We start from the raw sequence: 27,778 nt of genomic DNA on the forward strand, positions 1-27,778 counted from the left end.
TCTCCTCCGGGAGGAACACTTTTTTCTGTTCTGTGTCCAGAACCATCCCTAGGAACAGTAGACTCTGGTAGGAACCAGCTGCGACTTTGGAATATTCAGGATCCAGCCGTGCTGTTGTAGCACTTCCCGAGCTAGTGCTACTCCGATCAACAACTGTTCCCTGGACCTCGCCTTTATAAGGAGATCGTCCAAGTACGGGATAATTAAAACTCCCTTTTTCCGAAGGAGTATCATCATTTCGGCCATTACCTTGGTAAATACCCTCGGTGCCGTGGACAGACCAAACGGCAACGTCTGGAATTGGTAATGACAGTCCTGTACCACAAATCTGAGGTACTCCTGGTGAGGAGGGTAAATGGGGACATGCAGGTAAGCATCCTTGATGTCCAGTGATACCATGTAATCCCCCTCGTCCAGGCTTGCAATAACCGCCCTGAGCGATTCCATCTTGAACTTGAACCTTCTTATAGAAGTGTTCAAGGATTTTAAATTTAAAATGGGTCTCACCGAACCGTCCGGTTTTGGTACCACAAACATTGTGGAATAGTAACCCAGTCCTTGTTGAAGGAGGGGTATCTTGACTATCACCTGCTGCGAATACAGCTTGTGAATTGCCTCCAGCACTGCCTCCCTGTCCGGGGGAGCTGTCGGCAAGGCAGATTTGAGGAAACGGCGAGGGGGAGATGTCTCGAATTCCAGCTTGTACCCCTGAGATACTACTTGTAGAATCCAGGGATCCACCCGTGAGCGAGCCCACTGGTCGCTGAAGTTCTTGAGACGGGCCCCCACCGTACCTGGCTCCGCCTGTGGAGCCCCAGCGTCATGCGGTGGACTTAAAGGAAGCGGGGGAGGACTTTTGTTCCTGGGAACTGGCTGTATGCTGCAGCTTTTCCCCTCTACCTCTGCCTCTGGGCAGAAAGGACGCGCCTCTAACCCGCTTGCCTTTCTGGGGCCGAAAGGACTGTACCTGATAATACGGTGCTTTCTTTGGCTGTGAGGGAACATGGGGTAAAAATGCTGACTTCCCAGCTGTCGCTGTGGAAACCAGGTCCGAGAGACCATCCCCAAACAACTCCTCACCCTTGTAAGGCAAAACTTCCATGTGCCTTTTAGAATCTGTATCTCCTGTCCACTGCCGAGTCCACAATCCTCTCCTGGCAGAAATGGACATTGCGTTTATTTTACATGCCAGCCGGCAAATATCCCTCTGTGCATCTCTCATGTATAAGACTGCGTCTTTAATATGCTCTACGGTTAGCAATATAGTGTCCCTGTCTAGGGTATCAATGTTTTCCGACAGGGAATCTGACCACGCAGCTGCAGCACTGCACATCCATGCTGAAGCAATAGCCGGTCTCAGTATAATTCCTGAGTGTGTATATACAGACTTCAGGATAGCCTCCTGCTTTCTATCCGCAGGCTCCTTTAGGGCGGCCGTGTCCGGAGACGGTAGTGCCACCTTTTTTGACAGACGTGTGAGCGCTTTATCCACCCTAGGGGATGTCTCCCAACGTGACCTGTCCTCTGGCGGGAAAGGGTACGCCATTAGTAACTTTTTAGAAATTACCAGTTTCTTATCGGGGGAAGCCCACGCTTCTTCACACACTTCGTTTAATTCATCAGATGGGGGAAAAACCACTGGTAGCTTTTTCTCCCCAAACATAATACCCTTTTTTGTGGTACCTGGGGTAATATCAGAAATGTGCAACACATTTTTCATTGCCGTAATCATATAACGAGTGGCTCTATTTGAATGTACACTAGTCTCATCGTCGTCGACACTGGAGTCAGTATCCGTGTCGACATCTGTGTCGGCCATCTGAGGTAGTGGACATTTTAGAGCCCCTGATGGCTTTTGAGACGCCTGGGCAGGCACGGGCTGAGAAGCCGGCTGTCCCACATCTGCTATGTCGTCAAACCTTTTATGTAAGGAGTTGACACTGTCGCGTAATTCCTTCCACATGTCCATCCATTAAGGTGTCGACCCCGCAGGGGGTGACATCACATTTATCGGCACCTGCTCCGCCTCCACATAAGCCTCATCAAACATGTCGACACAGCCGTACCGACACACCGCACACACACAGGGAATGCTCTGACTGAGGACAGGACCCCACAAAGTCCTTTGGGGAGACAGAGAGAGAGTATGCCAGCACACACCAGAGCGCTATATAATGCAGGGATTCACACTACACAAGTGATTTTACCCTATAGCAGATATATATATATATATATATATATATATATATATATATATATATATATATATATAGTATATGCGCCTAAATTTAGTGCCCCCCCTCTCTTTTTTACCCTATGGAGTCTGGAAACTGCAGGGGAGAGCCTGGGGAGCGTCCTTCCAGCGGAGCTGTGAGAGGAAATGGCGCCAGTGTGCTGAGGGAGATAAACCCGCCCCTTTTTCGGCGGACTTCTCCCGCTTTTTTATGGATATTTTGGCAGGGGATTTTACACATATATAGTCTTAATGACTATATTATGTGTTATTTTGCCAAGCAAGGTACTCATATTGCAGCCCAGGGCGCCCCCCCCCCCCCAGCGCCCTGCACCCATCAGTGACCGGAGTGTGTGGTGTGCCTGGGGAGCAATGGCGCACAGCTGCAGTGCTGTGCGCTACCTTGATGAAGACCGGAGTCTTCTGCCGCCGATTTCCAGGAACGTCTTCTTGCTTCTGGCTCTGCAAGGGGGACGGCGGCGCGGCTCCGGACGACCGAGGCTGGGCCTGTGTTCGATCCCTCTGGAGCTAATGGTGTCCAGTAGCCTAGAAGCCCAAGCTAGCTGCAAGCAGGTAGGTTCGCTTCTCTCCCCTCAGTCCCACGTAGCAGTGAGTCTGTTGCCAGCAGATCTCACTGAAAATAAAAAACCTAAAATATACATTCTTTTCTAGGAGCTCAGGAGAGCCCCTAGTGTGTAACCAGCTCGGCCGGGCACAAAATTCTAACTGAGGTCTGGAGGAGGGGCATAGAGGGAGGAGCCAGTGCACACCAGGTAGTCCTATTTCTTTCTTAGTTGTGCCCAGTCTCCTGCGGAGCCCGCTATTCCCCATGGTCTTTACGGAGTCCCCAGCATCCACTAGGACGTCAGAGAAAATTTATATTACCCATTAGATAATTAATTAATGCCATCACAGTCCATGTGTCCACTCACCGTGCTCTTGGGATGAAGCCAGTAGGCGATGCTTGTGTCCAGTGTGACCCAGGTCAGGGGGGAGGAGCTGTATTTGTGTTCCGGACTGTCGCTCCTCATGGTCAGTATCTTCCACTACAGATACAGATACACTAGTTATCATCTGTTCTGTCTGACAGCCACTGTCCTCTAAGGGTGCATACACACGGTGAGATTCGGACTTATCCGATTCTCACCGTGCGACAGGGGGCCGGGTCGGCACTTAGCCAGTATCGCAAGCACATAATGACTGTGCTTGCGATGCTGGCTATGTGCGATTTCAATCCTGACTATCTCTTCTATAGAGATAGTCAGGATTGACTTGCCTGCACAGCCTATTTTTTCTGCCGATGCCGACCGCGCGGGGCCGCGCATCGGCATCGGATCGGGATCGCAAGGTGACTGTCACCTTGCGATCTGCACTATCTTTTCTTCCGATTCTGACTATATAGTCAGAATCGGAAGAAAAAATCGACCCGTGTGTACACACCTTAAGAGGCATCTGACTTATTCACAGTTGAGGCAACAAGAGAAAAGCGTCTGATTCTGGTGCATAAAAGGAAGGAGGATAGGTTTAAAATTTACTTTTTATTTTTTCATATTAAAATTATTTATATAAATTTTAAATACTGTATATCCTTTTTCCTTTTGTGCACCAGAATCAGACGCTTCTCTCATTTTGCCGTGATCTGTCCAATATTAGTCTGAGGCAGCACCCCTTTTCGGTTGACATTATTGGTAGTAATACTTCATTATAGGGGCATAATTACAATTGATAGAAAGAAGTCCTGGTGCAATAGAACCATTTCCTCCTCTTCTTTTACTTGTTCACAGTTGAACAGGTTATAACTTTAGCATTTTAAGCCTTTCCCGAAGATGGGTTTGTACACCATAAAATATGCTGAATCCTGGGGCTCCTAGTGAAATCAAATCCAGAGCATCTTACATATTTACAGGCAGGTTTTCCACATACATCTACTGTCACTATAAAACACTACGTGCAAGGTTCCATTAGAAGTCAGTGTTGTGACCCGATAATGCTTTTAGGCACACTCCACAGAGGAGTCCTAACTTCCAGAACCTCATGGTTTCAGCAAGCCTGTCTGAGGCAACAGTGGGACAGTTACTGACCCAACTAAATGCGTGTAAATTACCAGTGTGTGATTAACATAATCATGAATAAATGAGCTGTTTAGGTACCTGAGGACTGGATCCATAGGACCAGATTTATCAAGCCTTAGAGAGTGATAAATAGATGTGGTGAAAAAAGTACCAACCAATCGGCTCCTGTCATTTTTCAAACACAGCCCGTAACATGGAAGTTAGGAGCTGATTGGCTGGTACTTTACCACCGTGCTATTCATCACTCACCAAGGCTTAATAGGTGACTTCGTTCTATACTATAAATTGCAGAAAGGCAGATACCTGGAGCTCCCAAAACCGAGCCATGAAGCTGAGGTTCCTCCCAACATCCATCTGCGGCGGAGTGTGCAATTCCTGCTCTCTCTCAGACTGCTCCTGGCCTGCAGGGGGCACAAATGTTCAGAGTCTAAGTACTGTAGTGATGATGAGCATCATATCGTATATGGGGCAAAAGACACAAACACCACAGTTACTCTTGTACCATGCACTTACTCTTGCCGTATCGGTGCTCCTCCACATTCCACACCAAGCTCTGGTGATAGCTTTTGGCAAACCTTTCGCCGACCACCTCTAACTGCCGGAAGCCCCAGTCTGGTAATGCTGACCCGCTGAGCTGGAACATTTAATTGTCTTACGTTTCAGCAAAACCCAATAAAATAGTTACAGGCTCTCTCAATACAACCCGGCACGGTCATCTACAGTTGGCGTCCAGTGTGAGATTTACCCAGGGTACATTGGGGCAGATGTATTAACCTGTAGAAGGCATAAGGAAGTGATAAACCAGTGATATGTGCAAGGTGATACTGACACCAGCCAATCAGATCCTAACTGTTAATTTACATATTGGAGCTGATTGGCTGGTGCCTTTATCACCTTGCACATATCACTGGTTTATCACTTCCATATGCCTTCTCCAGGTTAATACATCTGCCCCATTGTCTCCTGTAATGACAGTTGCTTTTAAATCACTGAGTTAAATATCCATGACTGATCCTTATGTTCTTAGGAAACGGGTCCTACTGTGCCCATTTATAGGAAGGAACTATACTTGAGTATTGCTACCTGGGTATCTACCAAGTCTCCCCCATTATGCGCTTGCAGTACCTTTAGAGCTGCTGAAGTGTTTACATGAAGCAGCTTTACTTCAGACAGGATAGTCTTCCACGTGTCTCCATCAGTCTTCCGATTTACAATCTCCTGTAAGGAATAAACAAAGTATTAGAAATTGCAGGCAGCATAGACAGGATATGAGCATATGCACAATTCCGGCATTAACGGGCAGCGTGACATCGCTGTAGCAACAGAAAACTACAGTGTTGTTTCTGTTATTGTTACAGAATGCTGCAGAGCATATAGGTCTCTGATGGAATTCATTAAAAAGAGTCAATGCCAACTAACCGGCCGCTCTCCAGAAACAGTGACACCTGCAGGTTGTACGAGTGTACTGGACCACCAACTGATACACAGATGAATGCATAACTTTATAGACAAGTCATTTACAAGCACTTGTTTTAGGCTTAAAGTGAAAAAAACTAACAGGTTTCGCTTGCATGCTGCTGCACTAAAGCAGATGGGAAGCTTTCCAGCAGCATTCCCGCACTCACCACCTTCCAAAGGGTCTGTGCTGGCATGGAAACATTATAGTCAATATAGCAGGAGATTTCTTGGGCATATGGAGAATAAGGGGCAGCCACGTCATGCCTGAAAAATAAATGATGTAAAATGGGTATAATCGTTATTGGGCAAAAACTACTGTATATACAAAGAAACTAAACATCTGTGCCCATAAGAGGATCTAAAACACACAGAAAGATTCCCTATTCCTCTAGGATATCAGCTGGCCATGACCATCATGGAAATGACTCAGCTAAATGTAGTTATCAAGTGGGTGAAAGGTCAGAGGCAATAGACAATGATTCTAACTCACATGCCCTGCCATGTACAAATAATATGGAGGGCAAACACATATGATGCATATTCTGTACACATACATTCAAAGACACACATACGTGTTGAGGAAGCGGGCTGTCATTCCATGTACCAGCTGTATGGTGTCTCCATGGCGCACAGTACGTGGTGGGGAGCGGACAACCATATCCTGTCTTGGAAGATTTACAACACAGCAGTTATCAGCAGTTTGCTTTACCAGATGTGCTAAATGCAACTCCACAATCCCGCTATTGTGTAGTTACCGAGCCGGGTCCTTGACAATCCACCAGTTATTGACATCTTTGTACGGATAACAGGTGACCTGTTGCTGGTGCGAGCTCCCACGTCCTCCCTCATACCTATACGAGAAACATTACTGAGTGTTAAGTACACAAAGCGACCATGAGTAACATAAAATGAGCCAACACAGGACGCTGATAAGGCCACAGGGTTTGTAATGTGAGAGCTGCAATTTTCCCCATATCCATGCAGCTCTACCTGTGTACACTGTCAGGTGATCACATAATGTGTGTGGTTATACTAGGTTGTACTGGGTGACTGAGGAGAACGAGAGTTATGGTAGACTTACCTTTGTTAACTCTTTTTTTGAAGTCCATAGGTGGTGGATCGGGTCTAGGCACCAAACAGTTGAGCTTAGAGATTTCCCAGGATGCCTTGGTCCTTCCGCCCTATAACCCCACCTCCATGCCCAGGCAGGACAGTTTTGTTAACAAGCCCAAAGCAGGAAGAGGACAGGAGAGAATAAAGATATGGTACACTTAAGAACACAATCTCACGGATAGAAGGAGGAAACCAGTGACCAAAGCCACAAACCCATCTAGATCAGGTGCGCCATGGTGGGTGCCCTGTGGACATCAAAGAAAGAGTTAAAAGTAAAGTCTACCATAACTGTTGTTTTCTTCTTCGGGTTCCATAGGGCTCTACAGGGATGTCCTAAATCAATACTTCAAGGGTGGGGACGCTCCTGAGAGGATAGTAGAATCCGGAGTCCAATTGACGCATCCTGGGAGGCAAATGTATCAAAGGAATGAAACCTAAGAATAGTGTGGATGAAAAAAAAAAAAAAAAAAAGAGGATTTTGGTACTTACCGATAAATCCATTTCTCTGAATCCTCTCGGGGACACAGGAGATCTCAGACAGCTGGGTGTGAAGGATGCAAACCGGAGGTAGCTCCTCCCCCTTCACGCCCCCTAATTCCTCCAGTTTAAAAAATTGGCGGACAGAAGCGGTAACATGAAGAATCAAGGCCATATGGGAAGGAACCAACCGTACCAACACGTCAAACAGCAACCAAGAACATAATAATCAAACTGGTTGAAATAATGTTACAGGAACACGCGCAGGCTGACAGCACCGAGGCGGGAATCCAGTGTCCCAGAGTGGATTTAGAGAAATGGATTTATCGGTAAGTATCAAAATCTTCTTTTCTCTTTCATCCACTAGGGGACACTGGAGATCTCACACAGCTGGGGACATCCCAAAGATGGGAGTGCTGTCCGAAGCCTGAAGAACCAAACGTCCGAACCTTGCATCTCTACATGCAAACATATCAAACCTGTAGAATCGAGTAAACATGTGTGCTGATGACCACGTTGAAGCTCTGCAAAGATGGGTAGTGGAGGCTCCTCTAGCCACAGCCCATGAAGCACCCACTGATCTGGTGGTATGAGCACCTACCCGAAAAGGAACCATCTTCCCACTAGATTTATTTGCCTGCTTTATGGTTAGTCATATCCATCTGGCCAAAGTTTGTTTTGAGGCCGGCCAGCCCCTCCTGGGACCATCATACAAGACAAACAAAGCGTCTGACTTCCTAATGGAACTTGTAGCCTGTACCAGTGATTGCGCTGACCCGAAAAAAAAAGTGGGTCCCAGGGAACCCTCATTTTTTAAAATTGGGGTCCTACCAGTCATTTTCTGGGTCCCATTGGAATGAAGGTTCATATTAATCTCATTACCGATTCAAATATAAAAACACAGACTTGATTTGGACACTACAAAAGTGTAGCAGGAGGGGGGAAATGACAAAGCTGCTGGGCTGTGTAGCATACAGGACACTCTGCACAAGAGCTGAAACTAGACATTTTGGTGCCCTTGTGGCAGACAGTGAATTGATGCTCCCAGTCCTACACCGTAAAGAACGGACAATGCGCGCAACAAAAAATAGGATTTTGGTACTTACCAGGTAAATCCTTTTCTTTGAATCCATAGGGGGCACTGGAGTACTCTTGGGATATGGACGGGCGTAGCCGAACAAAGGCACTGAATATTTAAATTTAGGACTCTCCCCCCTCCATATCCCCGAGTACCTCAGTGTACGACGTCAGTGTTTTTTACTGAGCGAACAGGAACTATATATAGAGAGGTTGACAATGGAGAATACCTATAACATAACGGACAACAACAAAGTTGACCTATAACTGTACTGTCAACTAACCGGTTGACCCATAACCGATAGAACTTTATAATTTGAACCAATCGGTGAAAATGTGTTACCATAAGCTCCTATGAGCTTAATACCACCCAAGTAAAACGTGTTCACTAAGCTCCCTTGAGCTTAAAACAACCCAGGTAAAACTGCTCTGGGTGGGCGTCCAGTGCCCCCTATGGATTCAAAGAAAAGGATTTACCTGGTAAGTACCAAAATCCTATTTTCTTTATCATCCACTAGGGGTCACTGGAGTACTCTTGGGACGTACCAAAGCTTCCCTCGTGGGCGGGAGAGCTGTTTGATACTTGTAACAGTAGGCAGCCCAAAGCTAGATGCTGATGGCGCCACCATTCATAACGTGTAAACGTGCACAAACGTGGTGCACATGAAGGCTATGTAGCCGCGTCGTAGACGCTCCACGACCCGCTGGGTCTGACATTCCCACAGAACCTGTGGGATGAGCTATTACTGGCGTAGGCGATTGTAACTTAGCCTTAAAGTAAGCCTGATGTAGTCATTATTATTATCCAACTGGATAATGTCTGCTGAGAAACTGGCTAACCCCAGTTGGCAGTATCATAGAGAACAAACAACGTATTCATATCACGTACTGTTGACGTTCGGGACATATATAAACGCGTAATGCGTGTACCACATTCAGAATTCTAGAATGTGCTGTCCACACAGGAACCACTATTGGTATATTGATGTGAAGAATACGAAAGCGGAATTCGTCCGAAGATCTGCTTTGTCATGAGAAAACTCAAATACGGTGGCTTGGAATACAAGGCACCCAAATATGAAAACAACACCCTTGCCGAAGCCAAGGCTAGAAGAAAAATGTTTTCCAAAGTGAGAAACTTAATTCCCATTTGTTGTAAGGGTTCAAAATATGAAAACTGTAAGAAATCTGAACCCAACCTCAAGTCGCCTGGCGCTGTAGGTGGGATGAATAGAGTCTGAACTTTGATGACACCTTGTAGAAAAATGTGTACAGACGCAAATAGAGGCAAACGTCTTTGAAAATAAGGTTACCACACAGATACCTGCACTCTTAGTGCAGATCAACGCAGTTTTCCATCCCACCCCGTTTAACAGAATACGGGTAAGTTGAAGGATGATGTTGGAAACTTCCGAGGTTTACAACCTATGTAAGCACACGAAATTTTGTAATAATGAGCTGCCTTAAGCGGCTTACTAGCTCGTAACATGGTTGGTATAACCGATACTGTAATGCTCTATTTCTTAAGAGGGCGGTCTGAACCCTCACCCCGTCAGCCGCAGCTGCGGTACATAGATAATAGGTACATAGGTAACTATGGGTAAAAGAACGTTCCCTGATGTAACAGGTTGGACGTATTATGAGCGGGCCAAGATCGTGAGCAAGTATTCCTTGGAAAATCGAGAAGCAAACTTCTCCGAAACCCATGAGATACCACCAGTATGACTGTGACAAACTGTCTTATGATCCGTTTTGGCAACGGAGAGAGCAGCGGAAAATGGTGGAGCTAGATACACGATGCTGAATGACCACATGAATGTGAGAGACTCCACCGCCACTGCCCTTGTGATCTGTTTTGTACACATACTGAGCTTTTGTAATTGTGGCGAGATGCCATCATGTATACTTGAGGGTAACCCCCTTCTGTGGACTCACATATGAAACACCTCTGGATTTAATGTCCAGTTTTCAGGATCCAAATCCTGACGGGTGAGATCATCTGTCTAACAGAAGTCCACTCACGGAATGATCTCTTGACATTTCCACATAATGGTGTTCTGAGCCATTGAGGATTTGAATTACCTGCCGCATTGCCATTCGGCTTCTTGGTTCTCCCTGGTTGTTGTGTATGCAACTGCCGTTGCCTTGTCTGACTGCTTAAGCCCAGCGTGAGGCAGGCATCAAAAAATTACATGAAACTCATGGTTGTTCCTCTCCATGGAAATCTTTAGTAAAAGGCGAAAGATTTATTCGTTCTGAAGAGAAACCAGAGTATATCCCTGGTGAGACTGAAAGCGAATCATGTATTGCATTGTAAAATGCACGGAGTTCTAGGACATTTATCGACAGCAATCTGTCGTGTTTTAGAACCTTTGTCGCTGATTTTAACTACAAATCCTGACTCTCTGCGACTCTCGTCCAGAGTATATGCACCCTTGTCCCTCTGTGGGAAACGCGAGTGAAGGGTGACGAACTAAATTGAAAACACATCTTTATTCTTAATAGGTGAATACACCAATGTACCGCTAGTGTGCGTGTTTTGCACTAATTACTAGATGTACATTTGTTCTTGCTGGTGTAGTAGGTAAAAGTCTTTGATTTACCGTATTTATAATCTTACCTAGGAATTGACATCGTTTAGACGGAATTAGATGCGATCGTTTTCGAACTTGATCTGCTACCGCAGTATACCTTAGTAGCGCAAGTTAGAGGAACTTTGTTGAGACAGAGTTCTTATGAGCAGATCATCTAAGATAGAGAAACTCTGTTGAGACAGAGTTCTTATGTGAGATGAGCTATCATCCCAACATCACTTTGGTAAATACCCGAAGCGATAAGCAACGGTAGACCTGAAATGGTTAATGGTTGTGGCGATTTGCAAACGCTAGAACCTGTGATGAACAAACCGGAATGGGTAAATACGCATTGTGAAGATCAAATGCAATTATGCAATTTTGTGGCTCCAATAAGCAAATACTAACCGCAGAAAATCCATTTTCCAACTGTAGTAAGTGACTTGCTGATTGATATTGCGACGGAGCTGTTTGGTTTTGCTCAAACAGAGGGGAATGAGTAACTCTGACTCTGTTGGAGTACTACTGCCTGGTTTATAAACCAGCAAAGACTAAATGGCAACCTGCCAACCGTTCCACAGAGGCAGTTTTGTCCTTTAATCTGTAATTAGCTGAGACATGCATGAGTTGAAGTCTGGAAATCTCGCAAATGTAACATGTAAAGACGCGCTTCCACAATTGGAAAAGAGGTCAAGAAACCACTGGCTTGCTGACTGCAGCGTCCTGTCATTACAAGGCGTGACTGTTTTATACCACCGCTTATAAAGGGATAAAACGCCATTACAAGTATTTGCGTCTTGATATCTGAATATCAAATTTAGGAGCAAACGAGCTCTGGCCTTGTCGCGCTTAAGTAGCGACGATGAAAGTAACCGGCGTTAGCAGAAGCTTTACAGATATACTGTGCAGCTTGTTTTAACAGTGATCGTCATTGTTTCATACATAGATTATAGTAACCCAAATGTATCCTGGGTTTTTATAAAGTTTGACAGAAAACGCCTTTACCAATAGCGGATTGCGTCATTTTGGAACCGATTATATATGTTGTCAAAAACCCCGCACTATCTGAGTGCTGGACTAATGTACCCTTCTCACTCGTAGCTATCGGTGTGAGATTTGACATAAAATCGTGCATTAAATTATAAGACCAGTGAAATAAACACTCTGGTACCCAAAGGGAATGTGGCCGTTTGGAAAGACTGTCTTTTGTTAGAGCTGGCGGAGTCCCTTCCGAGACTCCGATGTTACCGCTCTTTTAATTTGAATTGCCAACGTAGGATTTTTAAATTTATTTTTAGTCTGCGCTAGAGCCTTACTCGCTATGTAGACAGACACCCCAATAGGCAACAGACAGACACTTGGCCGACTTATTGACCTTATTATGCGTCATATATATATATGTTATTGCTGAACAGCATATTTATATTAAACTCACGGTTGTTTCTCTCTACTGAAACTTTAGTAAAAAACCGAAAGATTTATTCGATGTGAAGAGAAACCAGAGTATTCTTTATGTGACAAACAGTTCACATGGGCATATGAAACCCGAACCAAATTCCTACTAACTCCCCTGCGCCTCTGGTGGCTTAGAGATATAGGGCAGGAATGTTCTAGAATTATGTGAAACCTGAAGCAAAAAATTCCCACTAACACCCCTGCGCCTCCTTGTGGAGTAGAGGTGTATGGCCGGAAAGTTCTGGAATTATAAGCTGGAAAAACAGCAATGATTAAAATGGCCGTCATGCCATGCTTTCACAGAAAATTACAGTACAGGTTACCTGCTGCAGTGTTAATATAGGCTTAATAGCCTATTATACAGTTAATATAGGCTTAATAGCCTATTATACAGTCTAGGATACAGTAAAATACATTTAGTTATCCTTCCATTAATATGAACACTGCCTGCAGTGAATTTTGTATTATATTGCAGCCTTAACAGAAAATACCAGGCAACATGTTAAAAATGCAATAGGTTATGACACTGATAGCCTATCCTTTACTGTTTAAAAAACTGAACAGCCTATTTCTTAACCCATGCAGCCTTGCTATATGGTGCTGCTGCTATGGGCCTTACTCCCCCTCACCCCCCCTGCAGCTGCGCTGCTTGTGAGGTAGTCTCTCCCATGTTACCTGCCGCGGACGGGAGCGGGTGCAGGGAGAGCAGGGGAGCGCTGTCTAGCGCCGGGGAGCCGTCCGGAAGAGCGGCGGCGCTTCATACAGCAGTGGCCGGGCATCAGCGGCGTGCGGTGTCCTCACTGGAAGAGCGGCCGGCGTCTGTGAGTGACGTGCGGCCGCTCTGTTAGAAACCGGATACGTAGTCTCGGCGGCGCCTCTCGTACAGCGGTGCCGGGTAATCAGCGCTGGGAGAGCGGCCGGCGTCTCTGAGTGACGTGCGGCCGGTCTGCGCTGTTTCTAGCGTAGTTCAGCGGGACACTTTCAGCGGCGGCTTCAGCGGCGGGCAACAGTAAAATTACACTTTCCCACACAGCAGGGCGGCAGCGTGAGCTGACCGCCCTGACACCCCACCATACCTTGTGCCGCACTTCCTGCAAGCTCCGTCCAGCTTGTGACGGGGCTTTCATCCTGGCTGTGACGGGGCTTCTCTCTGTAAGCTCCGTCCAGCTTCTCATCCTGGCTGTGACGGGGCTTCTCTCTGTAAGCTCCGTCCAGCTTTCTGTGTCAGATCATCATCTTGGCTGTGACGGGGCTTCTTCCTGTAAGCTCCGTCCAGCTCTTTGCTTATTCCTGGCTGTGACGGGGCTTCTTCTGTAAGCTCCGTCCAGCTTGCAGGAGACAGTGGCTGCCTGTGGCTGTGAGGGTGCTCTTTGTGAGGGCCGACACGCCATGCGCTGCCTTGCAGCGCCTGTGGCTGTGAGGGTGCTCTTTGTGAGGACCGACACGCCATACGCTGCCTTGCAGCGGCACCATCCCGGACCCATGTTTTTCAAGAAACTGGGGAAGGGAAGTGTAAAAATAAAAAGTAAAATGAAAAATAAAATCTCAAATGTGGGCTCTTCCCACAAGCCGATGTTCGTGCTGTGAGCACCGAAAAAACACTGACGTCGTACACTGAGGTACTCGGGGATATGGAGGGGGGAGAGTCCTAAATTTAAATATTCAGTGCCTTTGTTCGGCTACGCCCGTCCATATCCCAAGAGTACTCCAGTGACCCCTAGTGGATGATAAAGAAATTTAGGGGCGTGGCCACATAATAGTGCCAATTCACATTACACCACACAGTAGTGCCGCTTATACACATTGCACCGGGTAGAGCACGTTATACACTTTGCACCGGGTAGAGCACGTTATACACTTTGCACCGGGTAGAGCCCATTATACACTTTGCACATTGCAGCCACCACCTCAGACCCCCCCAGACACAGCAATCACGGGTGTCAGCGAGGGAGGGTGGTGTCCACAGTGATTGTGAGGGAAAGGGGGGGGGGGGGGGATTGTGCAGGAAGGGGGTGCCCAGAGTCATTGCAGGTGTCACTGGAGGGGATGTCCTGCCATTCTAGGTCCTGCCTGTGGCGAATTCTCAACACCATATCGATATTAGCTTATTACAGCCTGTAGTAATGCCCCCCAGCAGCCGCATCTTACCAGCACCGCATTACCCTCCCACCCTATGTAATGAGCCAGGCGACAAGGAGCGGACAGAGCTGCAGAGTAGCCGCTGCCCCGCTCACTGTCCCGTCTGCCAGGCTGTGTGGTCAGCGCCTCTCACTTGCAGCGTCGGCCCTGGATCCCGCGGCAGCATCCAGACGGGCGAGGCCAGGAAGGACGGATCACACACTGACAGCGCATTGCCGTGCAGCGCAGCGCAGCCTCACCTTTAAAGTCAAACCTGGCCCTGCAGCCGGCACAGAGAGTGCTGCTAAATGCCTGAGCCTCAGCCCCAGGATCCGATTGCTGTCACCCGGAGCCCAAGGAGGAGGATTCAAACTGCAGAGCGGGAAGAGAAGTCAGGACGGAGGCTGCCGCGGTGATTGGATGACAGGAAACGCTGCCAGCAGTGATTGGTTGGGGACACTGCTGGCTATGACTGGTTGTAGAGACATGTGATGCTGACCGCAGTGATTGGTAGGGGAGTCACAGCGCTTCCCGCAGGACCCCCTCATTTTTCAAAACCGAGTCCCCCACTGCCTAGAATGCGTAAAATACGCGTTTTTGCGATCACTGCTGTACGTATACCTGAAAGGCTCTGACCACATCCAAGGCCAAGTCCCCGTCTGTCAATCCCTGGAAGGAGGGGACCACAAATCAGTTGATTTATGTGGAAACCCGAAACCACCGCTCTGTCTTCACGAAAAACTAGGAAAGGACTTCTACACGACAGAGCCCCTAACTCTCCCTCCTCTCTGATGCTAAAGCTATGAGCAGGGCTACTTTCCAGCTCAAGAATTTCAGATCTGCCTTTTCCAAAGGCTCAAAATCTGCTGATCTTAAAAATTTTGATCTCACAAGGCCATGGAAGGACGAAAAAGGTGGTCGTATTCTCAACACACCCTGCAAAAATGTCTGTACCTCCTGCAAGGACGCCAGACGTTGCTGAAAAAAGGATTGAGGGGGCTGAGACCTGTACCTTCAAGGATCCCAATCATTTTGAAGAAACCTCAAAAGCCTAGTAAGGCGGAACTCTCTGGGATTCCAACCCTTAGGCTGGCACCAGTCCATGTACTTCTTCCAGATTCTATAGTAGTGTGCTACAGTGACTGGCTTCCTTGCAGCTAACATAGCAAAAATAGAAGATTTCGGGATATGTCTCTAGTATCCTGGTCTCAAGAACCACGCCATCAAACGTAGACGGTTCAGATCTGGGTGAAGGAACGGGCCTTATGACAACAGGCCCTCCCTCTGTGGCAGTTTCCAAGGATCTTCTGCCAGGAGTCCCCTCAGGTCTGGGTACCAACTTCTGCGAGGCCAGTCAGGTGCTATTAAAATCACCCACGTTCTTTCCTGTTTCACCTTTTTCAACACTCTTGGTAAAAGGGGAAACGGCGGGAAGATGTACACTAGTTCATATAGTGGTGGGTTCCCAGCTGGGACTGGGATCGAAGGGTCCATAGTGGGAGCTACCAAACCATCAACTAATGTAGCCAGTAACTGAGCAAAGTAAGCAAAGGGTAGCTCCTGTCCAGGGGCTGGAGGTGTTGACTGCCTAGGGGATGTATGGCAAGCAACATATAACCCACTTAGCGCCCCTTTGCTTTGTTAGACATAACTGCAAAGAGGTGGGGGGAAGGGGGGGGGGGAAATGAGGGCGCACACACACCCACACACACTAGTATGGCAACAGCAGTGTGTAACAATTGTAATATGTGACTGACTTCAGCGGTGTAGCTGAAGAAACAAACACCCTGGAACACCTAGGTTTAGGGTACAGAGGGAAAGAGACATATTTAGGAGAGCTGAGCAGAAAGAATCAGACAGCAGAAACTAGCACAAGTCACATACAATGCAGAAAAATACAATTTGTAACTGCAATGAGCACTGAAATCAACTACTCAGCTCTAATAAACAGGGAGGATGCAAGTGCAGTAAAACCAGGCTCCTTGGAGACTGTTCACAGGGAGACTGGACCCAGCATTCCCGGAGACCTAACTTGCTGTATGTGGAAATGGCTGCCTGAGGTCTCAGAAGGGCAGGAGGAGCAGCTTAAAGGCGTGAAGCCCGTGGTGGACTGGCCACCAGTGTTGGGGGGAGGAGCTACAGGCTGAGAGCTGCCTCTCCTTGCTGGTATTAACCCCCCGGTACTGCTGGCCCCATTAAAGTAGTGCAGAACACACTAAGCTTGTGCCATTCCCTGGTGGTATAGTGGAGTCCCTGGCCGGCGCTAGTGACCACGCCAGCACTGTCGTCCATCTCTCAGGACACACGGCAGTCAGCGATAAAACTGATGTGCCTGCTGGTACAAACGAAAACTGACCTGCCTGAGCATGGGGGCGGGGGGTGGGGAGAGACTGAGGCGTCCTGGGAAACCTGAACGCTCAACTGTTTGGTGCCCAGACCTGATCCACCACCTACAACCCTGATGTTATCCCTGTGGAGCCCTATGGAACCCAAAGATGAAAGTATGTGCTGCTGTATACAGGTTGTGTGTACAATGGCAGAAGATTGTGTATATGGTGTCTGCACTAGCTGGCTGTGCAGTATAGTAATAGTTACACAAGTTATCGTGTCATACTGAGCTCCTCAATAAGTGGCTCTCAAAGTTAGTCAGTGGCCCTTAGAGTTCCTACTGTATGATTACCGGAGGATATCGTGCTGTCCACCTGGTAATCCTTAAGACAACACTATAATAGGATATAAAGGGCATGTAAAATGGAGAAATTACTGTAATTACATTTTGAGTGTATCTTCCCATTGAATTAATGTTCAACAGATAATATTCTATATATTTGCATGTAACAACTAACCTTAGTACTTACATTTAGATCCAGTGGGACAGTGCCCCCCAGTGGTCATTAATTAGAAAACAGCAACAAATTTGAATAATCCAGTTTAGACATTAGTTATACAGCATAGCACAGTGTGTACAGTAAGAGTGTAATGCACTATTTATCAAACGAGGCAGCAGACAAAATGAATGGGCCACTACAGCTAAAACATAAATAATATCTAAAAGAGCGCCTAATACTATACACACATATGTAATTTGTTTCTGTAGATGTTAGAACTGAAAATAAGATTGTAAATTGTGTTAATTGTATGTTGCCCTCTAAGCACATTTTAGAACTACTAGCAATACTCTGTGTATGATAGAGAGATTTATGCAAAACTTCGCTTACAAGTTACGGTGACAGCCTGTGTTTCCACACCAATAAGCCTTCACCACGACTTCCCATATACACCATACATCTCAAAAGTGAAAACACGTTTTGTTGCAGGACTGGTTATCAGGTACTGTCAGCTCAGGAATCCCCAATGGAGGTTTGAATTACTGCTTAAACGCGTTTTCGGTACTAAGACCTTCCTCAGAAGCATGCCATTTGGATGCAGAGGGATCCGGGGTTCACACAGCGGCAGGATACCAAATTGACACACCATCTGATTGGTGATATAAGCCTTTTATGTCTTTTAAATTGTGAGTTCATCTTTGTATTAAAAGTTTGTCTTTTTTAAGGCTGTATTGCACTATATTGTGTTTTTTAAGCTTCCAGTGCTCCGCTGATATTTCTTGGATATATCCTATGTGAGGATGATATGCACAGATTAATTCCAGCTATGTGAGTGGAACCAATAAAAATACAACTTGGATTTTTATCATCTTTTATTGCACTATTGTGTTTATCTTCTCTGTTTTAGAACCATTTTTCTGATCTGTGTAAGTGAAGGAGAACCGAATTTGTTTTCCTGGTTCTTGTGAATATTTACCAAAAATTTCCGTTTGTGGTTACGGTAGCGCCACGTGTTTTCACTTTTGAGATGTATAATACTCTGTGTATACTCACATTATGGGGTAGGTGTTCTTGTGCGAGTGCAGCCAGCAGGGCACAGGCTTCCCAACCGCATTCCGGAGTGTGACTTGAGAACCGAACGCCACCTCCAGTGGTTGACCTTGGGTGATCCGGGACAGACCTCCCTGCAATTAGAATCAGCTTTATTGGCCAGATATACCTGCGTATACTAGGAATCTTTCTTCGGTTTGCTATACAACAGCCAAGTATATAACAGATAAAAGTAAAAAGGTTTAGGTTGCCTTCGCTGAATCCTATCTATCTATATATATATATATATATATATATATATATATATATATATATATATATATATATATATATATATATATATATATATATATATATATATATATATATATATATATATAGAAGAAGTGGGAGATAGGGGTACCGGCGACTTGTGTTGTTTGAAAATGTATATTAAAAGATCCTAAAATTTATCAGCCAAAAAATATATATATAAAAATATTCAAATTTATTAAGATATAAAACTTAATAGATAAAAGTACAAATTTTCAAAAAAAGTATAAAAATATATATGAATAAATATAAGGTAGGAGATAAGACTTAGCTTAAAAATAGGCAGGGGGTCAGTGCAGGGAGCCCAACGCGTTTCGTCACATATGACTTCTTCAAAGGGTAGGGACAGAATGATTCCTTAAGCCTATTTATACCCTTACATACTGGGTATGGAGTAGTGACATCACAGATGGTCATGTGATTTAATCTCAAAGTCTCACCAAAATACACACATAATGGTACTTATTAATCATCACAGCAGGCTATGGGTGTTATTTGGGGCACATCTACAGTTAAAACGAATGGTTTATATGTTTAAAAAGTATATATATATAGGGTTTTTCATGAATTAATGTATTAAATAGCGGCACCCCTACGATTTAAAGGGTCCTTTGAAACAAACGAAAATGTTTTATGATCCTAATTAGCATTTTATATATCTAATTAATATATAATATATTCACGTGGTCCAACCCCCCCCCCCCGAACCCTAGTTATACCTGAGATAGCCCATTTAAACTTTAAAAATATTATTTTAAAAAATATTACTGTACTATTAATACTACTGTATTATAATTACAAGCATATACAATAGTAGCTTATGGGTTTTTTAATACTAATAATTCAATATTTTAATAATGACAAATGTTGCTTTATGATGGTAATAGAAACACCAAGATAAGGATCATTACCAAATCTTTTATCTCTTTTTTTCCATATGGAAACGTTACTATGGATACCTCATAATGAAATCAATATGGGTCTCCTGAAACCACATCAAAATGGCCACCGCAATTGCCTTGAACTCTATGGACTTGATATACACGAAAATGGCCGCCATGGAGGAGAGAAACACAGACTAAACACAGAGGAGACAAAACTGAATTGACATCGAAACCAGGTCCCGCCGCCGGCGCATGCGCAGACATGGAGAACGAGTCCCGCCGCCGGCGCATGCGCAAACACACGGACCGGGTCCCGCCGCCGGCGCATGCGCAGAAGCACACAGGAAGTGCGGCGCATGCGCAGAAGCATACAGGAAGTGGGGCGGAAGTGCCCTAAGTCATGTGACCCGCGGCCTCCGTCACCGGAAGTGAGGCGGAAGTGCCGCTATTTAATACATTAATTCATGAAAAACCCTATATATATACTTTTTAAACATATAAACCATTCGTTTTAACTGTAGATGTGCCCCAAATAACACCCATAGCCTGCTGTGATGATTAATAAGTACCATTATGTGTGTATTTTGGTGAGACTTTGAGATTAAATCACATGACCATCTGTGATGTCACTACTCCATACCCAGTATGTAAGGGTATAAATAGGCTTAAGGAATCATTCTGTCCCTACCCTTTGAAGAAGTCATATGTGACGAAACGCGTTGGGCTCCCTGCACTGACCCCCTGCCTATTTTTAAGCTAAGTCTTATCTCCTACCTTATATTTATTCATATATATTTTTATACTTTTTTTGAAAATTTGTACTTTTATCTATTAAGTTTTATATCTTAATAAATTTGAATATTTTTATATATATATTTTTTGGCTGATAAATTTTAGGATCTTTTAATATACATTTTCAAACAACACAAGTCGCCGGTACCCCTATCTCCCACTTCTTCCACAATTTTTAGCATTGCTTCACCAGCATTGCATCTTTAGGGGGTGGCAGACACCTTAAAAAAGGTTATGTGTGTTTTTTAAATGTTTTTACAGTTTTTCTCTTTTTATAAAATATTTTAACGGAATATTGGAATCTATCCCACAAGTGGCGCTGTATATATATTTTTCTCTATCTATCTATCTATATATATATATATATATATATATATATATATATATATATATATATATATATATATATATATATATATATATATATATATATATATATATATATATATATACACATATATATATATACACACACACAGTTTGTTGCGGGTATATTCAAGCCGCCCGTGTTGTTCGGATACAATATGAACCATTCAGTTTCATATAATTTCACCAGAAACTTATACCAAATGGATATTATAAAATCCTCATCATAATATATTGCTAATAGTAAAATCACAAGCCAGGTTTATGGACAAACACCCTTCGGCTTGATTCCCCTCTGTGGCTTGCCCCGTGGGCAGACACTTACTTTAGTGTTCTCACCCGTAGTCACAGAAAGGTATCTTTTCCACGAAGCCCACTTATGTGCAATATGGTTTTCCACGAAGCCCCACTTATGTGTAATAAGGTTTAAACGACACACCAAACTTACATTTTACTTCGATCTCGCGTGCTCCAAAAGGTTTCTTTAGGTCCCCGTTCCTTTTATAGAATCAACAGAACCGTGTGGATCCAAAGATAAAAGATTTATTTTAACATAAAATATGGTTAAAAGTCCAGGTACATCTTCTCAGTCACTAACAGGATGGTACAAAGAGCACACTTAGCCCGGTTTCCGTACGTGCTGCAGTCCACGATCGGTGCCGGGGCAACAGATGTTAGATGCGGCTCAGACTCCCCCTGAAGTGGCTTCCGTGGCTCCTGGAAATGATTGCCTCAACGCGTTTCAGATAATGCTTTATCTCTTGAAAAAGGATAAAGCATTATCTGAAACGCGTTGAGGCAGTCATTTCCAGGAGCCACAGAAGCCACTTCAGGGGGAGTCTGAGCCGCATCTAACATCTGTTGCCCCGGCACCGATCGTGGACTGCAGCACGTACGGAAATCGGGCTAAGTGTGCTCTTTGTACCATCCTGTTAGTGACTGAGAAGATGTACCTGGACTTTTAACCATATTTTATGTTAAAATAAATCTTTTATCTTTGGATCCACACGGTTCTGTTGATTCTATAAAAGGAACGGGGACCTAAAGAAACCTTTTGGAACACGCGAGATCGAAGTAAAATGTAAGTTTGGTGTGTCGTTTAAACCTTATTACACATAAGTGGGGCTTCGTGGAAAACCATATTGCACATAAGTGGGCTTCGTGGAAAAGATACCTTTCTGTGACTACGGGTGAGAACACTAAAGTAAGTGTCTGCCCACGGGGCAAGCCACAGAGGGGAATCAAGCCGAAGGGTGTTTGTCCATAAACCTGGCTTGTGATTTTACTATTAGCAATATATTATGATGAGGATTTTATAATATATAATATCCATTTGGTATAAGTTTCTGGTGAAATTATATGAAACTGAATGGTTCATATTGTATCCGAACAACACGGCGGTTTGAATATACCCGCAACAAACTGTGTATATATATATATATATAGAAGAAAACGGCGGCACTCGTCAGGCTTGTTATCAGGTAGAAAAGAGTTCCATTTATTAGTGTCGTAGAGCCGACATGTTTCGGGGTGAACCCCGTCCTCAGGGCCAAACACAAGTGTTTGGCCCTGAGGACGGGGTTCACCCCGAAACATGTCGGCTCTACGACACTAATAAATGGAACTCTTTTCTACCTGATAACAAGCCTGACGAGTGCCGCCGTTTTCTTCTACATATGGTTAGTGATTGTACATCACATGGATGGCACCGCAGCAACTGTACATTAAGGGGTTTGAGGAGTGCCGGGACTGCGTTTGGATATGGAGATATATATATATATATATATATATATATATATATATATATATATATATATATATATATATATATATATATATATATATAGGATTGGATTCAGCGCAGGCAACCTAAACCTTTTTACTTTTATATGTGACTATACGGGTATGGTGTAACCCGATTAGGTTGCCAGCTGCACAAATTAGGAGCGCAGATCAACACAACCTTTCGTTTGCAGATAACAGATAAGCAGGTGGGAGATGGTGGGGTGGCAAGTAAAGTCATACAAATATGTATGACATACAAGAGTTTTATTAAAAGGCATCAGTCATCATAACAATGGTACATTCACTGGAACCATTTAATACATCTAAGCTCCTTATACACAGCTAGATAAAGTCCTGGATCCAGGGAGTCAATCACTACCTATAGTAATTGTGTCCTGCTGATTTAAATGGATGCAGTCCTTCCAGGCGATCCTGTTGGCTACTGGAAGTGATCGATTGGCTCCTTAATTCTACATTATTCTGTCCACCCCTGAACTAATACAACATCTGCAACATTTACAGGACCAAAGACTGATACATATTGATTTATACAAAAGGACCTAAAAACAACATTCACAGATACAGGGGCGACTCAAATGTGTATTTGGGCATCCAATGTAATGGGCACCCACCAGAGCAATTCAATTGCTGCTCTGATTGGCCCCCCCATTGCTTTATATCCGCCCAAATAGATGTGTGTCTAGGGCACCCAGGCTCCGGTTTGGGCGCCTAAACTATGGCCGTTACACACATTTCTTCTTACACCTCAGGAAGTAGGGAGAAGAAATGTCAGCCCCGGGGCTAATAGTCATCTAAACGGAGCAATAATTTAATTGCTCTGTTTTGCGGCCCCTAGTGGTAACCAGAGAAAAACAACTGAATCGCTCCCACAGATGTTAAAACTCTGCCACCTAGTGCGTGGACACTGGTGGTAATTCAGAGTCAATCACAGCACCAAATTTGTTAGCAGTTGGGCAAAACCATGGGGGGGGGAGGGGCATTCCGAGTTGATCGCTCACTGGCTACTTTTAGCAGCCGTGCAAACGCATTGTCGCCGCCCACTGGGGAGAGTATTTTCGTTTTGCAGAAGTGCGAACGCTTGTGCAGCATAGCGCCTGCAAAATAATTTTGTGCAAAACAAGACCAGCCCTGTAGTTACTCTCCGTGTGCGTTGATTCTAATGACGGAGGGATGGCTTTTGACGTCACACACCCGCCCGGCGAATGCCCAGCCACGCCTGCGTTCTTTCTGCTACGCCTGTGTTTTTCTAAGCACTCCCTGAAAACAGTCAGTTGACATCCAGAAACGCCCACTTCATGTCAATCTTCATGCGTTCGGCCGTGCAACTGGAATGTTCGTTACACTCTGTGCAAACCCACGATGCTCATTGTACCCGCACGACGCGCTTGCGCATTGCGGTGCATACGCAAACGCAGAAATACCGATTTTTAGCCTGATCGCTGCAAACAATGGCAGCTAGCGATCAACTCGGAATGACACCCCATCTGTACTGCAGATGTGGCAGATAAGATCTTAAACCTACCGGTAAATCTTTTTCTCCTAGTCCGTAAAGGATGCTGGGGACTCCGTTAGGACCATGGGGTATAGACTGGCTCCGCAGGAGACATGGGCACTATAAAGAACTTTTAGTATGGGTCTGCACTGGCTCCTCCCTCTATGCCCCTCCTCCAGACCTCAGTTAGAGAACTGTTCCCAGAGGAGATGGACAATATGAGGAAAGGATTTTGTTAATCTAAGGGCAAGATTCATACCAGCCCACACCAATCATACCATATAACCTGGAATATACGCAACCAGTTAACAGTATGAACAAAAAACAGTATCAGTCAAAGACCGATCACAACTGTAACATAACCCTTATGTAAGCAACAACTATATACAAGTCTTGCAGATTTAGTCAACACTGGGACGGGCGCCCAGCATCCTCTACGGACTAAGAGAAAAAGATTTACCGGTAGGTTTAAAATCTTATTTTCTCTTACATCCTAGAGGATGCTGGGGACTCCGTAAGGACCATGGGGATTATACCAAAGCTCCAGAACGGGTGGGAGAGTGCGGATGACTCTGCAGCACCGACTGAGCAAACGCAAGGTCCTCATCAGCCAGGGTATCAAACTTGTAGAATTTTGCAAACATGTTTGAACCCGACCAAGTAGCTGCTCGGCAAAGCTGTAATGCCGAGACGCCTCGGGCAGCCGCCCAAGACGAGCCCACCTTCCTAGTGGAATGGGCCTTCACTGAATTTGGTAACGGCAATCCAGCCGTAGAATGAGCCTGCTGAATCGTGTTACAGATCCAGCGAGCAATAGTCTGCTTAGAAGCAGGCGCGCCAATCTTGTTGGCCGCATACAGAACAAACAGAGTCTCTGTTTACCTAACCCTAGCCGTCCTGGCTACATAAATCTTTAAGGCCCTGACTACATCCAGGGACTTGGAGTCCTCCCAGTCCCTCGTAGCCACAGGCACCACAATAGGTTGGTTCATATGAAATGAAGAAACCACCTTAGGCAAAAATTGAGGACATGTCCTCAATTCAGCTCTGTCCGCATGGAAAATCAAATAGGGGATCTTGTGGGACAAGGCAGCCAATTCTGACACCCGCCTTGCAGATGCCAAGGCCAATAACATGACCACCTTCCACGTGAGAAATTTTAAATCCACTGTTTGAAGAGGTTCAAACCAGTGAGATTTCAGGAAACTTAACACCACGTTAAGGTCCCACGGTGCCACTGGGGCACAAAGGGGGGCTGGATGTGCAGCACTCCCTTCACAAACATCTGGACTTCTGGGAGAGTAGCCAATTCCCTCTGGAAGAATATAGATAGGCTCCATTAAGGTACAGATTTCGGCCCTAACTTCAGGCCCATATCCACTCCTGTCCGTAGAAAGTGGAGAAACCGACCTAGATGGAATTCTTCCGTAGGAGCCTTCTTGGCTTCACACCAAGATACATACTTCCTCCAAATACGGTGATAGTGCTTTGCTGTCACCTCCTTCCTAGCCTTCATCAGAGTAGGGATGACTTCCTCCGGAATACCCTTCCCAGCTAGGATTCGGTGTTCAACCGCCATGCCGTCAAACGTAACCGCGGTAAGTCTTGGAACACGCATGGCCCCTGCTGTAACAGGTCCTCCCTGAGAGGAAGAGGCCACGGATCTTCTGTGAGCATTTCTTGAAGATCTGAGTACCAGGCCCTTCGGAGCCAATCTGGAACAATGAGTATTGTCTGCACTCTTCTTTGTCTTATGATTCTCAATATTTTTGAGATGAGAGGAAGAGGAGGAAACACATAGACCGACTGAAACACCCACAGTGTCACTAGGGCGTCTACTGCTACTGCCTGAGGGTCCCGTGACCTGGCACAATACCTCCGAAGCTTCTTGTTGAGGCGTGACGCCATCATGTCTATTTGAGGAATTCCCCAACGACTTGTTATCTCTGCAAAAACTTCCTGATGAAGTCCCCACTCTCCCGGATGGAGCTCGTGTCTGCTGAGGAAGTCTGCTTCCCAGTTGTCCACTCCCGGAATGAAGACAGGTGAAAGAGCGCTTACGTGATTTTCCGCCCAGCGAAGAATCCTGGTGGCTTCCGCCATTGCCACTCTGCTCCTGGTCCCACCTTGGTGGTTTACATGAGCCACGGCTGTGACGTTGTCTGATTGAATCAGAACCGGTAGGTCGCGAAGAAGATTCTCCGCTTGTCGTAGGCCGTTGTATATGGCCCTTAATTCCAGTATGTTGAGGTGTAGACAAGCCTCCTGGCTCGACCATAATCCCTGAAAATGTCTTCCTTGTGTGACTGCTCCCCATCCTCGGAGGCTTGCGTCCTTGGTCACCAGAATCCAGTCCTGAATGCCGAACCTGTGACCCTCTAGAAGGTGAGCACTCTGCAGCCACCACAGGAGAGACACCCTGGCCCTGGGGGACAGGGATATTTTCTGATGCATTTGTAGATGGGACCCGGACCACTTGTCCAGAAGGTCCCACTGAAAAGTCCTCGCATGAAACCTGCCGAAGGGGATGGCCTCGTAGGCTGCCACCATTTTTCCCAGCACACGAGTGCATTGAAGAACAGACACTCTTTTTGGTTTTAGCAGGTCTCTGACCATGTTCTTGAGATCCTGGGCTTTTTCCAATGGAAGAAAAACCCTCTTTTGTTCCGTGTCCAGAATCATGCCTAGGAATGACAGAAGAGTCATTGGAACCAATTGTGACTTTGGCAGATTGAGAATCCAACCGTGCTGTTGCAGCACTTTCAGGGAGAGCGACACGCTCTTCAGCAATTGGTCTCCCGATCTCGCCTTTATCAGGAGATCCTCCAAGTATGGGATAATTGTGACCCCCTGCTTGCGCAGGAGCACCATCATCTCCGCCAATACCTTGGTGAAAATCCTCGGGCCGTGGAAAGCCCAAACGGCAACGTCTGAAACTGGTAATGACAGTCCTGTACAGCGAATCTCAGGTACGCCTGATGAGGGGGATATATGGGGACATGAAGGTATGCATCCTTTATGTCTAGTGACACCATCAAATCCCCCCCTTCCAGGCTGGATATTACAGCACGGAGCGATTCCATCTTGAATTTGAACTTTTTCAAGTACAGGTTTAGGGATTTTAGATTTAAAATGGGTCTGACCGAACCATCCGGCTTCGGGACCACAAACAGTGTGGAATAATACCCTTTTCCCTGTTGGACCAGGGGAACCTTGACCACCACTTGCTGTTGACACAGCTTTTGAATTGCAGCTAACACCACTTCCCTCTCCGGGGGTGAAGCTGGCAAGGCCGACTTGAAAAATCGGCGAGGGGGCACCTCTTCGAATTCCAACCTGTAGCCTTGGGAGACAATTTCCATCGCCCAAGGATCCACGTCTGAAAGCATCCAGATCTGGCTGAAAAGTCGAAGGCGTGCCCCCACTGGTGCGGACTCCCTTAGGGGAGCCCCAGCGTCATGCGGTGGATTTTGTAGAAGCCGGGGAGGACTTCTGCTCCTGGGAACTAGCCGAAGCAGGTGTTCTCTTTCCTCTACCCTTACCTCTGGCAAGGAAGGAGGAACCCCGACCTCTTCTGGACTTACGCGACCGAAAGGACTGCATCTGATACTGTGGAGTTTTCTTTTGCTGTTGGGGGACAAAAGGTAAAAAGGTAGATTTACCCGCGGTAGC

General features: G+C 45.6%; 1 protein-coding gene, 1 non-coding gene and 1 pseudogene across 5 annotated transcripts in view; all 3 read right to left on the reverse strand.

Moving 5' to 3' along the window:
* Positions 1 to 27,778, reverse strand: part of POMT1 (protein O-mannosyltransferase 1) — a 191,574-nt gene that overhangs the window by 46,117 nt on the left and 117,679 nt on the right. For all 4 annotated transcript variants that reach the window (XM_063936870.1, XM_063936871.1, XM_063936868.1 and 1 more), the window contains 8 exons: positions 18,458 to 18,588; positions 6,519 to 6,614; positions 6,336 to 6,428; positions 5,931 to 6,027; positions 5,431 to 5,523; positions 4,819 to 4,939; positions 4,609 to 4,706; positions 3,166 to 3,279 (listed from right to left, as the gene is read on the reverse strand). In XM_063936870.1, the coding sequence (XP_063792940.1) occupies positions 3,166 to 3,279; positions 4,609 to 4,706; positions 4,819 to 4,939; positions 5,431 to 5,523; positions 5,931 to 6,027; positions 6,336 to 6,428; positions 6,519 to 6,614; positions 18,458 to 18,588 (843 nt within the window). The remainder of the gene's footprint in view (positions 1 to 3,165; positions 3,280 to 4,608; positions 4,707 to 4,818; positions 4,940 to 5,430; positions 5,524 to 5,930; positions 6,028 to 6,335; positions 6,429 to 6,518; positions 6,615 to 18,457; positions 18,589 to 27,778) is intronic.
* On the reverse strand, positions 10,591 to 10,705 carry LOC134953739 (U5 spliceosomal RNA). Its single transcript, XR_010185745.1, has one exon. It is a non-coding gene; the product is annotated as a U5 spliceosomal RNA (small nuclear RNA).
* LOC134953818 (U5 spliceosomal RNA) lies at positions 12,403 to 12,510 on the reverse strand (annotated as a pseudogene).

Source organism: Pseudophryne corroboree, chromosome 8 (genome assembly GCF_028390025.1).
Source record: "Pseudophryne corroboree isolate aPseCor3 chromosome 8, aPseCor3.hap2, whole genome shotgun sequence".
In the NCBI taxonomy this organism is placed as follows: domain Eukaryota; kingdom Metazoa; phylum Chordata; class Amphibia; order Anura; family Myobatrachidae; genus Pseudophryne; species Pseudophryne corroboree.